The following is an 11880-nucleotide window of genomic DNA, read 5'->3' as shown; positions in this document are numbered from 1 at the left end:
GCTTGTATGCGTCACTCGCTCGCTTGTTATTGTTTCGCTGCCTTCTCAATTGTGTAATGAATGTTTTCTTCAGCGCTCTTTGGGGCTCTTCCTTGCTTTCTACGTACTGCGTTCACAGTCAGTTCACGTGATTACGTGGGAGGTGTGATGACGCGATACACAACTCCGCCTCCCACGGCCATCGAGCTGTAGTCTATTACAGTATATGGACAAAAAAGAGGTTCCAGTTATGACCGTTACGCGTAGAATTTTGAAATGAAACCTGCCTAACTTTTGTAAGTAAGCTGTAAGGAATGAGCCTGCCAAATTTCAGCCTTCCACCTACACGGGAAGTTGGAGAATTAGTGATGAGTGAGTGAGTGAGTGAGTGAGTGAGGGCTTTGCCTTTTATTAGTATAGATAATCCTCTACACACTATTTTATCTTCACCTTAAAGCTCAAACTCTTTATTAACTCTTTTAGGGCGGATGTCGACTTTTGTCGACAGGAGGGGTTGAAGGCTAATGTCGTCAAAAGTCGACATCCAGGGATAGGGGGCGACAATCAGCTGTTAATGGCGACAAATCTCACTGTCACGTCACAGGCATTCTCTCTGTGCTTGGAGGAATGCTAGACTCTTTGACTCGGCAACTAAACCTTGCATGTGCGTGAGTTGCGAAATGTAAACAATGGCAAGATGGCACCGACATGTGAAAAGGCAGCGAAGCAAGTGCAGAAAAGAAAACACTCAGCAGACGATGTTTTGCGCATTATCGCGGAGTCGGACTCTTGATTTTTCAGAATCGGACTTTATTGGCAGTGATCAGGAGATCGAGCAAGAAAGTGAGAAGCAGGCATCAGCTGATCAGACACCAGCCGATGCCGCGCCAGCGGATCTGCTGCCAGTTGAGTGCCTTCGCGCAGCCGATGCATCTACGGCAAGGTTCATATGGGATAAATACACAGACATTGATCCGTTGAGAGCCGATCTGGCTACCGGAGTTTACAAGACGGCATGGCTTGCTGTTGGACACGACAGATCACCAGCTGCTGTACTTCAGGCTGCTCTCTCCTGATGCTGCTTTTCAGCTACTGTCAGACGAGACAGACACGTAGGCAGAGATTTTTTTTGAATCGCGGGCTGCGTTTGCATCGCATTCTCGTTTTTCAAAGTGGAAACCCACAACGAAAGACGAGATGAAGCGCGCTGTTGCATTTTAAATAGAGATGGGACAGAACTGGTGATATAACTTCAGGGAGCATTGGTCCAAACGTGTTTTGTCCCCTGGTGGCTTAGGTACGTGCTGCTGCAAAGTTTTATTCACTTCTGTAATAAACAGAAGCAAATCCCATGGGGTGAGCCAGGCTATAATGCCATACATAAAGTTCATAAAGTTTCAGAAGATGAAAAGAGGTGACAATACGGTTTTCATGCAGGCAGAAAACTTGGTGGCAGTGGCATGGCACGATGGCAAATGGGTGACTTGTCTCTCTACAGTACACACTAACAATATATGTGAGAAAATGCAGCAACAGACAATTGAAAAATAGGCACCAAAGCAACACATATTGTAAGGAGTGCAATGTGGCAATGACTGAAATTGGCTGCTTTCAGCGAGATCAGACTTTGCTGTGTAAAATGTACGTGATATGTATGTGAAATCATAGAGTATGCAGGCTCATACAACATGCAAGACAGTAACATTTGTCAAAAGTAAATATTTTTTGTTGATTTGATATGTTAAACAACTGCTTTGTGTTCTTTTTTAAAAAATGTTAGTTTTTGGAAAAATATTCAGCCCTGCGAGAAAAGAAACAAAAAAAAAATTAGCCCTAAAAGAGTTAAAACATAGCACGGTATTAGTAGATGCTTGAGGATGTTTTTTTGATATTTACCTATTTCTTATCAACCTGTTCATTTAGTCTATTTGCATACATCCCATCAGCCGTCAGAATGTCCACTTATACCTTTGAGCTATTCTGCTTACTTAAAAACCACATCTTATCTAAAAAAAAGTATATTCCTATATTAATACATCATACAAATAAAATATTTTAAGTTCTATTACCACATAATGTATATTATATTATCTATATTATTGTTTATAGTACACATTTAAATATGTGATCCATTATAAATAAATCAACTGAACCCACTGTCCTGTCAATCCAATTAAAAGATATGCTAGGAAAATGGCAAGTAGAGGTTTACTCAGGACCTCGTAGCATTTTCTCAGTTTTTATTCCTAACCATCCTATGCTCATTTCTAGTGATGCTCCAGTCAAGTTTTTTTAGGGCTGGTAACGATCACCAATATCATGTTCCTGGATCAGCTGATTTTTTTTCTTCTTCTCTATATCTTTAAAAATCTTTTTACAATAAGTTCCAGCATAACCAGACATGGAAAAGCCATATTTTCTTTATTAAATTGTTAACCTGTATATCTTTTATTATCAAAATAAAATTATGTAGGCTTATTGTTCTACTATAATATTATAAAAATACTAAAAAAAAGAAAGTAAAATTCCCTGAAAATGTATTATTTTTAACTAATAAAATATGTACAGAAAAAAATATCCATAATACTATGGCATTAAAGAAAATAAAATGCTTCTCATAATTACAAGTTGTAATATTGCTAAGTTTCTCCAGTAATGTACTTTTCTGAAACAAAACTTAATTTAAAAAAGTAGTTTTCACAAGTTGTCTGACAAAAAATGCAGTCCCACACATTGATTTAGTTAATTGAAATTGGCAGTTAAGCACTGCTTAAATGTGTTTATATGTTTATAGGTTACATGAGTTTCTAGGTTTTAATTATTATTAATCATTAATTGTACTAAATATACATATAAATATAATATGTATATATATATATATATATATATATATATATATATATATATATATATATATATATATATATATATATATATACGTATATAAAGAAAACTGGAGTTAGATGTGTGCGATAATAATTTTCCAATTCAGCAGATTATTCCTTTTTCTGTGTTCCAGGTGTTCCAGTACATAACATTTCCAATAATAGGAGATTAGTGGCCACATTTTTGACAGTACACAATGTAGAATACTGTATATTCTACAGCATAAACTGTTCACAGTAAATGCTATGTGTAAGCAAAAAATCTACCCTTACATCCATTCACCATTAAACCTACAAATCTATTACAGGGTTGATAAGGATGAAGTCAGGCTCTGCAGGAGGAGTAAACAAAAGGTCTTCACTTTTTTTCTGCATACAGTAATCCCTCCTCCATCGCGGGGGTTGCGTTCCAGAGCCACCCGCGAAATAAGAAAATCCGCGAAGTAGAAACCATATGTTTATATGGATATTTTTATATTGTCATGCTTGGGTCACAGATTTGCGCAGAAACACAGGAGGTTGTAGAGAGACAGGAACGTTATTCAAACACTGCAAACAAACATTTGTCTCTTTTTCAAAAGTTTAAACTGTGCTCCATGACAAGACAGAGATGACAGTTTTGTCTCACAATTAAAAGAATGCAAACATATCTTCCTCTTCAAAGGAGTGCGTGTCAGGAGCACAGAATGTCACATAGATAGAGAAAACAGTCTCTAGCAAACAAATCAATAGGGCTGCTTGGCTTTTTAGTATGCGAAGCACCGCGGCACAAAGCTGTTGAAGGCGGCAGCTCACACCCCCTCCATCAGGAGCAGGGAGAGAGAGAGAGACAGAGTTTGTTTTTCAGTCAAAAATCAATACGTGCCCTTCGAGCTTTTAAGTATGCGAAGCACTGTGCAGCATGTCGTTTCAGGAAGCAGCTGCACAAAAGATAGCAACGTGAAGATAATCTTTCAGCATTTTTAGACGAGCGCCCCTATCGTCTAGGTGTGCAAACAGCCTCCCTGCTCAATCTCCATACGTCAGGATCACAGATAGTCAGCGCAAGAGAGAGAGAAAAGTAAGCAATCTAGCTTCTCAGCCATCTGCCAATAGCGTCCCTTGTATGAAATCAACTGGGCAAACCAACTGAGGAAGCATGTACCAGAAATTAAAAGACCCATTGTCCGCAGAAATCCGCAAACCAGCAAAAAATCAGCGATATATATTTAAATATGCTTACATATAAAATCCGCGATGGAGTGAAGCCGCGAAAGGCGAAGCGCGATATAGCGAGGGATCACTGTATTTCATACATTGCAGTCACTATCGGTTCATGTAACATGCAAGATAATTGTAGGTCCAATCTTAATGGGACAGGTTGTCATTCAGAAGACTTGTAGCAAAGAATGATACCCTGGCTGAAAGTTCAGTTTATACCATTACATTTTTATTGAAAAGTATTGAAATTACTCATTTAGTTAGTGTTGAAAAATAGTGTTGCCTGAAACGTAATTGTGTAGGTTATCAAAGATAACATCCTCCTTCATTATATTATATTTAAGGAATGTTTCTCAGTAGGTACAGTATTTATCTGATTTCTTAACTGAGGGATTGTTTTTCTGTGGCCTTTACGTTTTATAGTGTTCCAAGAAATGTGTGAAATGCACACAGTAATGTGGGTGAATCTGAGTGACCCCTTTCATGCACCCGGGGATAGTATGCATTCATGTAAAATGTGGGGTTATGGTATTTCTCTTTACACAGCAGATTTATGGCTTTTGCATACATTCTGTAGGTCTTCTTGCATGTGTTTAAGTGGCTAAGCTAATAGAAAAACAATCTGTTGAACACATGGAACCATTATTTTTTTGTATAATGTTTGCTGTATAAGTACCTCAAACATTTCTACATTTATGTGAGTGTATTCCTCAATAGTGTACATTTTAATACACTGCAAAAACAAAAGTAAATATGTTAAAAAGGGAATATATTGTTTTTAGCAAAAAAGTCATTTCAAACCAGCAAATAGTAAAATAATGAACTTAAAATACAGTATGGCATCCTATCCTCCTCTTATAAAGTGTTCATTACCTTGCTGGTAAATATTTTCTTTATGGTGGAAAAAATATTTTTAATGCATGTAAAAATGTGATACTGCTCATTTAAAACATTGTATATACTTTGCAGTATCTGAGGGCATTCCCATGGGGAAAATCATAGACTTATTTCACAATATGGCTATGAACAAAAGAAAAAATGCTCTAGTGTTGCAAAATATTTCTTAAATAAACCCGCTGCAAATTTAAGAAAAATGGGAAGTGAAACCAAACATTCTATTGCTCCACCTGGAGCACATTTCCTGTTGACTGCATGCTGACAGTGAACTGCTGTCAAGCCTCAAGGAGCAGAGCCTGATATGGTATTAATCTAAAATACAGCCATATGTGTAGTCTAGTACAAAGACATAGCACAGACACGCTTACAGAAGGTATTTGCAAGGAATGCAAGAAATAGAGCTTTGTAGTTTGGCTATGACTGCTCAAGATCATCTTTTTTTCTAGCACTTTTTGGTTGTTAAATAGGAAGTACACATGTACTTTATATATACTCAGATCTCACTGACTAATCATACACAGAAATGCTAAACAAAGACTTGCACTGTTTACTGGTATTTGGAGAAAAAAATAGTTTTCTTTAATACAAACTGTACTTTTTCCCCTTGATATCATTCACATATTTATAAGATGACCACAAATGTTTATTCCATGTTTATAATGACAGTTTTTATTTTGGTTGCAGCACTTCCAAACAATGCTGAAGACCAAATTGAATGTTTTAGCATTGAGGAAAGATCCTCTCCCTGCAGTGATATTTCATGAACCAGAAGCTATCGAACTCTGTTCTACCACACCATTGATGAAAAACCGGACTCACTCAGGCTGCAAGGTATTGATTTTTCAAAACTAATACTATGTTAACTGTGTTGCACAGTTGGTTAGTGTTTGCTTAAAATAACTACACTGATAATCCCTTTCTGTGTAAATCGGGATCCAGTAATCCAGTTGTCACTGTCATATCATGGTTCATTTATAGAATTTCCAACAATTATCGTAATATCTTGTTTCTCAGATTTCATACCAACTGTATTTCTGCATATTGTATTTTTATAATTAAGTGTTTCAAATGATGGTTGTTCAGCTTTTGAAATTAAATACAAGTCTATAATTATAAATTGTCTGTTTATACTTGCATACTTTCTTAAAAGCCTAGACTGCCAAGTGTACCACTCTCCAACATATCTGTTAAAGGTAGCTAATCTGACTTGCATTTTAGTGTGATTTGTGTTGAAATATTAAAGAATGTTTTACAGAATTGTAAATGCTAAAAATACTGTTATGCAGTGGAAATATTGACAAACATTTCTATGAACACTTCATTAACACTTCAAACTGTGCTTTATTATTTTTTATAAAAATATTTATCTATGAAATAGCTCTACTTTGCCTTTCTGTTTGTATGATGGGATGAATCTTGTTATGGGCAGGCATTGACATAATCTACTCACAAACTGACTGGATCACAGTCTTGCTCATTGGAAGAAAATGAAAAGCAATTTTAATATGATAGCCGTATAAATGGTTAGTTGAAGTAAAGCTGTGTGGATGTATGTTAATTGACAACTCCAAATTGGCCCCATATGAGTAAGTGAGTTTACCCATGTATTGATTGGTTCACAGCGCCCCCCCCCCCCATTCTATTTATCCATCAATCTTTCATTTATATAACACCTATAGTTTATATGAGAATGTTAATCAGAACACAATAAGCAACATCATAACACTTTTCAAAGCAAGTAGAATAAAACCAAAAGAACAGACAATGAGAATGGAAATAAACCAATTTAAATACTCTTTGGATTTAATATAATGAGAGTAATACACTGCCTGGCCAAAAAAAAAGTTGACACCAAAAAAAAAGGTCACACACTCTAATATTTCGTTGGACCGCCTTTAGCTTTGATTACGGCACGCATTCGCTGTGGCATTGTTTCGATAAGCTTCTGCAATGTCACAAGATTTAGTTCCATCCAGTGTTACATTAATTTTTCACCAAGATCTTACATGATGGGTGCATCACTTCATCTGCCTCTCTTCTTACCCTGATGCGCCCATCACTCTGGAACAGGGTAAATCCGGACTCATCAGACCACATGACCGTCTTCCATTGCTCCAGAGTCCAATCTTTATACTCCCTAGCAAATTGAAGCCTTTTTTTCCGGTTTGCCTCACTGATTAGTGGTTTTCTTACGGCTACACAGCTGGTCAGTCCCAATCCCTTGAGTTCCCTTCGCATTGTGTGTGTGGAAATGCTCTTACTTTCACTATTAAACATAGACCTGAGTTCTACTGTTGTTTTTCTTTGATTTGATTTCACCAAACGTTTAAGTGATCGCCGATCACGATCATTCAGGATTTTTTTCCGGCCACATTTCTTCCTCGAAGACGATGGGTCCCCACTATCCTTCCAGTTTTTAATAATGCGTTGGACAGTTCTTAACCCAATTTTAGTAGTTTCTGCAATCTCCTTAGATGTTTTTCTGCTTGATGCATGCCAATGATTTGACCCTTCTCAAACAGACTAACATCTTTTCCACGACCACGAGATGTGTCTTTCGACGTGGTTGTTTAAGAAATGAGAAGCAACTCATTGCACCAGTTGGGGTTAAATAACTTGTTGCCAGCTGAAAGATAATCGCCCATGCAGTAATTATACAATAGGAGGCTCGTACCTATTTGCTTAGTTAAATCCAGGTGGCGACTTTTTTTTGGCCAGGCAGTGTATAATAAATACAAGTAGAACAGAATGAGATTAAAGTTCATAGACTATAAGTTAACACTAGAATCCCTGAAGCCTATGAAAAATATAGTAATGCCAGGCCACCTTAAATTCCTTTGTACCTCTTCATCAGTGCTTTTGTTTTGCAAATGTGTCAATCAGCACAAGCAGCAAGCAGCCTACTATCCCAACCCCCACTGACGCTGTTGAAGTTCTCCCAGCTCAAGTCTGTTTATCTGGGTGTGAGGTGCCTGGAGTTGTATAGGGTAGATAATGCAATATATCATTATTTGGAGTACATACATTTCATGTGTGTTCCGTGTCTGAAACAATCTGGATAAATGTAGGATGACAGGAAATGTGAGGCAAGAAATGTTGAACACATAACTAAAGCAGAAACCTTTTTCATGTTATAGTAAAAATTAATAAAATGTTGCCATGAAATGTATAATGTGTGAAGACTGAAGTTCAAATATCAGATACTTTCACAAAAGGTATAACAAAACAAGTGCGCCTTTATTCAAAAATATAACAAAAGAATAAGAAATTATTCAGTTTAAATGGTGTTGTCAATATGTAAAAACCAAAACCCATTTATCAACTGCGTGGGTGGGTTAGAGGTAAGAATGACTGCCTCTAAATAAAGAGGTTGTAGGTTCAATCCCGGGTCTTCCCCACATTTTCCATTTGAGTAGTGAGCTGCTATTATTACCATTATATGATAAAAATATACATTTTATTTGTGCTGATTGACGCATTGGCAAAAAAACACGTTGATGGAGAGGTGTGAAGGAATTTAAGGTGGTCCAGCATTGTGACTTTTTTCGTAGGCTTCAGGGATTCTAGTGTTAATAGGCAACATTGCAATATATTTGGCATAGGTGCAAAATGGTAAGTTTTGAAAAAATTAAATATGGAATTAATAAGTTAATAATACAGGAAAAGGTGAGATTTGAAATGTGATATGAACATTATGACTAGTGGAGTATCAAGGACATATCTAAATGACACCTTTTATTGGCTCACTAAAAAGATTACAATATGCAAGTTTTCAAGGCAACTCGGGCCCCTTCTTCAGACAGTTTGTAATACAGAAACTGATGTTCCCTGTGTTTATATAGACACTAGGACAGAGACAGCACTGGAAAACCTTTAAGTGGGTTACCTTCAATGTAAAAAATTAACAGATCTGTCAAGCTTAAGAATCATTTAGCTGCTGAATTTTAGAAGGAGAGGAGAACAATGTATAGTCAAGATCTTTTAAAAAGATAACTATTCAACAAAAGCTTTTGATGATTTGAAGAGTTTTCCATTCAATCTGGATCTGTAGTCAAGCTGTCTGGGTCAGTCAGAGAGATGTAAACAGTCCTTACAGCTTGTCATGAAACTCTTTTCTCCATTTAAACCATTTTGTAATGTGTTAAATGTTCGCATCAATTTAACTTCCCATTTCTTTCAATCTTGTTTGCCTTGAAGTTGCCCATAATCACTGTGACTTTAAATTGCCTCTAACAATGTCCATTGCTGCTGAAATGATTTCCTACAGGAACATTCCTGTTGCCATGCTTAATCTGGAACCTGTGTAGATTATTCTTTGGCGAAGTGTTTGTCCAGTTTCTCCCACACACAGTGCACTGTTGAGACATTTCATGCACAGAATTAGGTAGACCACATTGGATCATCCACACAAAATTGACCCCTTTATGAGATGTTCTTGTTGGCTGTGTGGTATAACTACACAATCTGTATTATAAATGTGAGCACATGTTGTACATCATTTTTGTAGGCAGGGAGATGAACCATTATCTGTTGCTGCCAAAGTGTAACCACCGAGAAAAGAGAAAGTTGCTTAGCCGCTAATGCACAACCGATGTGATTGATTGATTGAAGTGCCAGAATCCAGTGTTTCTACGAGCCTGGGCGTTTTACAGCACAGGTTATACAGCTAGTACTGTATAATAGAGGTACAAAAATACATATTATCATTGTTATGTCAGAATTTACTGACATAATGAGTACTCTGTTATTAAATAAATTCATAGGTGCCATATAAACCTTGGCAGCTAGCAATCCTGAATTGGATTAAGTATGTTTGAGAAGATTACATTATGCTGTTTTACTCTGGGCAGTGTTCTTTTCATATGAGAATGTGCATTCTGTAAAGGTTAATCTCCTTTCTCCTTGGAGGTGGTGTCAAACTCTCCCACCCCCATTTCTGACCAAGCCCAAGGATCACTTGTATTTTCTCTAGAGATGCCAAGCTAGAACTTGCTGTACTGGCTTCCAGTTACATTTCATCTCCAAGCTTTCCATTGGCCTTAAAAAGCTAGCTTTAGCTATTTTTAGGGAGAATACAGTTTCATTCCATACTTTTCCTTCCATGACTATATGCCCTCTAGCAGCCAGTAGATGTTGCCACTTCTGGTATTCTCTCCTTGGTTTCATACTCACTACAGCAAGCAGGTCAGGCATCCTTGCAAGTAGCTGGATCGTCTGACTCTTATCATCCTGAAGGAAGATTACATGCTCCCCAGTAGGCTGCTTCTGTTTTATTCTGTCATGCTGGTAACCCTGGTGCCCAGCCTACTGCCTTGCCAACGCATGCAATTCAAATACAGGGCGTACCTATATAACTATATATCCCTTCCTTGTGCTATCTTGATAGTGTCTTTGCCTAAAGAATCCTCTTACCAGCTGGAAACCCAATCACACTAGTCACTGTCAAATTGTCCTGTACTGTTTTATGAACTAAACTGATTTACAGAGCCACTAATATTTCATGCTGTATCTGAGTCATTTATAACAGTTATCATTGAACTTTATAAGTGTGTTACATAAACATCCACTAAATGCATTACAAAGACTAATGTGAATAAAAGCAACTTATTTTCATACAGTGAATTTCACAGAACACTGGCTTAGAGTGCTTCATGAGCCTTAAACCATAAATTGTCCATGAATAGAGTAGAGCTGAACACACAGAAGAACATCAGAAATGATTACTAAACGTCATAGACTTGGTGATAATGAAATGGTTTTTTAAAAATTTAATTAAAGCTTTGGACAAAGAAGCGGGACATAGCCATGATTATGTGTACAAATTTCCAATGGAGATGTCCATGACTACAAAGCCTGCTTTAATGTTTAATGCTCATACTTTTCTGCTATATTAAAACTTTGTTTAAATTTGGTTGTATTTTTAAATTGTCTGACATTTTTTTGTGAGGAGTTAACAGAAAAGACTGATGTCTAAAGGAACAATGAATTCTTCTAATCTTGCAGAGATATTCTATTTCAGTATGTTGTGGTTTTACCATTTCTGAAATAAATGTAGCACTGTGGGGTTGGTTCACTGTTAATGGACAATGAAAGAAAAAATAAAGCAATTTGTTTGTCATTCTGTGACCTGACACTATTATAGTTTCACAGATTTCTGTGTGGAACCTTTTCTCATCATCCTTTTTAAAAATATTTCTTTAAGCTTTCCAATGCAAAATAGAAATTTTAACCATACACTTAAACCACATATATAAAAAGAAGGGCATCATAACTAAGCTGTTTAACCCATAGTAATCATTTTGGTGGCTGTTTTCTTTTGCCAACATATAAATTTTACTGCATATTTCATTTAAATATAATTGTTACAGCATCTGTCTTTACGGTATGAATAAGCCATATATAGTAACGATAATGATAATGACAAGCTCCAAAGCAAAGAATGGTCTAAAGTTACCCTAAAAGGAAATAAATTAAAAGCCCTTTCTAAAATAACACTTAACATTTTGTAGGAAGTATTGTTCACTTTTTTTTTTTTTTTTTTGTAGTGAAGAAACATTTTACACAGTTACATGTGTGGTGTCACTCTACTGTCCAAAGCAATGCTATATACTGTATGAATGGCAACCTAAAATTGGTCTGAATGACTAACTGTGGGATTGTTTGTGGGTATGTCCTATAGTAAAATGAAATCTCACCCACCTGTTGCTCCCTGATTACTTCTAATTTTTCTATAACTCTGACAAAACACAGATGTAGAAAATTAAATGAGGAACAGAGATGTACATTTTATTTAAAATGTAGTTTTGTTACATTGAAAATGAGCAGCCAACTTTGAACTATAGGCAGGTGCAGTGGTTAGAATTTCTGCTTCAAGTATACGCAGGCCTAGGTTTGAGTCCTGCTCCTTGTTGGTGGCTAT

At 36.6% G+C, this 11880-nt stretch overlaps 1 protein-coding gene across 1 annotated transcript in view; it reads left to right on the top strand.

Annotated features, from left to right (window-relative positions):
* Positions 1-11880, top strand: part of pid1 (phosphotyrosine interaction domain containing 1) — a 135006-nt gene that overhangs the window by 71009 nt on the left and 52117 nt on the right. The window contains exon 2 of the mRNA XM_028794643.2: positions 5646-5792. Coding sequence (XP_028650476.1) covers positions 5646-5792 — 147 coding nt within the window. The remainder of the gene's footprint in view (positions 1-5645; positions 5793-11880) is intronic.

Source organism: Erpetoichthys calabaricus, chromosome 2, assembly GCF_900747795.2.
Source record: "Erpetoichthys calabaricus chromosome 2, fErpCal1.3, whole genome shotgun sequence".
Classification (NCBI taxonomy): domain Eukaryota; kingdom Metazoa; phylum Chordata; class Cladistia; order Polypteriformes; family Polypteridae; genus Erpetoichthys; species Erpetoichthys calabaricus.
Note: the sequence above shows the minus strand (reverse complement) of the source record. Positions and strands in the feature narration are given on the sequence as shown.